Here is a 1,183-nt window from a genome sequence, read left to right on the forward strand (position 1 = left end):
TTAAATGTCACATTAATTACTCTTGGAATTCTTGTCGAAATCCCAATACAAACCAGGTTAGTCAAAACTTGTTACAGACTACAGACGACCCAAGCCGTAAAGGCCCACGAGCATAGGTCATCAAGGTCCACGAACATGAGATGTTCATGGACTAAGCCTAATATGTTTCCTGGTAAAGTAATTGTTTAAGGGGGTTGGATACCATTACTAAACAAATTGATGTATTATGAAAGTAAATAAGAATAGAAGAATCAAATAACAGTTTATATTGATCTTTAATAAACTGTTACAAAACTCTCTCAAGAACAATATTCTTACGAGCTTCTAGGTTATACGAATACTCGAGTTGTGCACCACATATTGTGATAACCTAACTGGCCATATTTGTGCTTTTCTCATACACATATCTTTTTTCTCTAATCACAGCAAATAAGGTTCAAATAGTTGTGCTCCTAGATACATATATATTAATAATTATCCTAGTTTTTTAAGTTTACATATCTAGGTTATAACTAGCCATGAGATACTGAAATGCACTTAACAACCACCATTTGTAGGCTCAATTGAGCTTTGAAGGCCATTACCTCTAAGTTGCATGTAGTGATCTTCAGCGTCTACTTGATCACAAATTATTATAACTGCCAATCCATTGTGATGTGCCTCCTGCATAACATTGACAACAATGTCCACTGTCATCCCAGAAATAACCTTCATCAGAACTTGCACAATGTATTCCCTCTTGTTGTAGTTGTCATTATGCAACATCACCCGATATGGTGGAGCCATTTTCTTAGATTTCCTGACAACAATGAGTATCATATTTGTTATATAAGCAGCAAAAAAGGCACACTCCACATTCAATTAATCACACTCCAATATATTAAACCATCATAGTCATCTCGGTAAAACTTGGTAGTAATTGTCAACCTCCATTCCAGAATTCACAAAAAGAGTTCCACGAGGCTCTAGACTAAGCAACACATAGGCTGTTATAAATCCACGGCCCACATATACCTATCAAACAAAATCATATAAATGAGATGCATACAATTACATAACAAAAAATGTAAAATTGTCATTTGTCAAAGTCATTGCAGGTTAGCAACACAGTACATCTGAATTTAGATAAACACAGGCATTCCAGGCGTGGAGGATAACTAAAGCATAATATAATATGTAGAGT

The 1,183-nt window shown here is 35.1% G+C and overlaps 1 protein-coding gene across 1 annotated transcript; it reads right to left on the bottom strand.

Annotated features, from left to right (window-relative positions):
- Nucleotides 1-303: 303 nt before the first annotated feature.
- LOC141680185 (ATP-dependent Clp protease adapter protein CLPS1, chloroplastic-like) lies at nucleotides 304-819 on the bottom strand. Its single transcript, XM_074486480.1, has one exon. The coding sequence runs from the start codon at nucleotides 817-819 to the stop codon at nucleotides 538-540; it is 282 nt and encodes a 93-aa protein (XP_074342581.1). The 3' UTR covers nucleotides 304-537.
- Nucleotides 820-1,183: the final 364 nt, after the last annotated feature.

The sequence above is a fragment of the Apium graveolens genome, chromosome 8 (assembly GCF_009905375.1).
Source record: "Apium graveolens cultivar Ventura chromosome 8, ASM990537v1, whole genome shotgun sequence".
Lineage (NCBI taxonomy): Eukaryota > Viridiplantae > Streptophyta > Magnoliopsida > Apiales > Apiaceae > Apium > Apium graveolens.

Excerpts from the sequence above, each read along its gene's own strand:
- LOC141680185 (XM_074486480.1), bottom strand. The coding sequence starts at position 819 with ATGATACTCATTGTTGTCAGGAAATCTAAGAAAATGGCTCCACCATAT.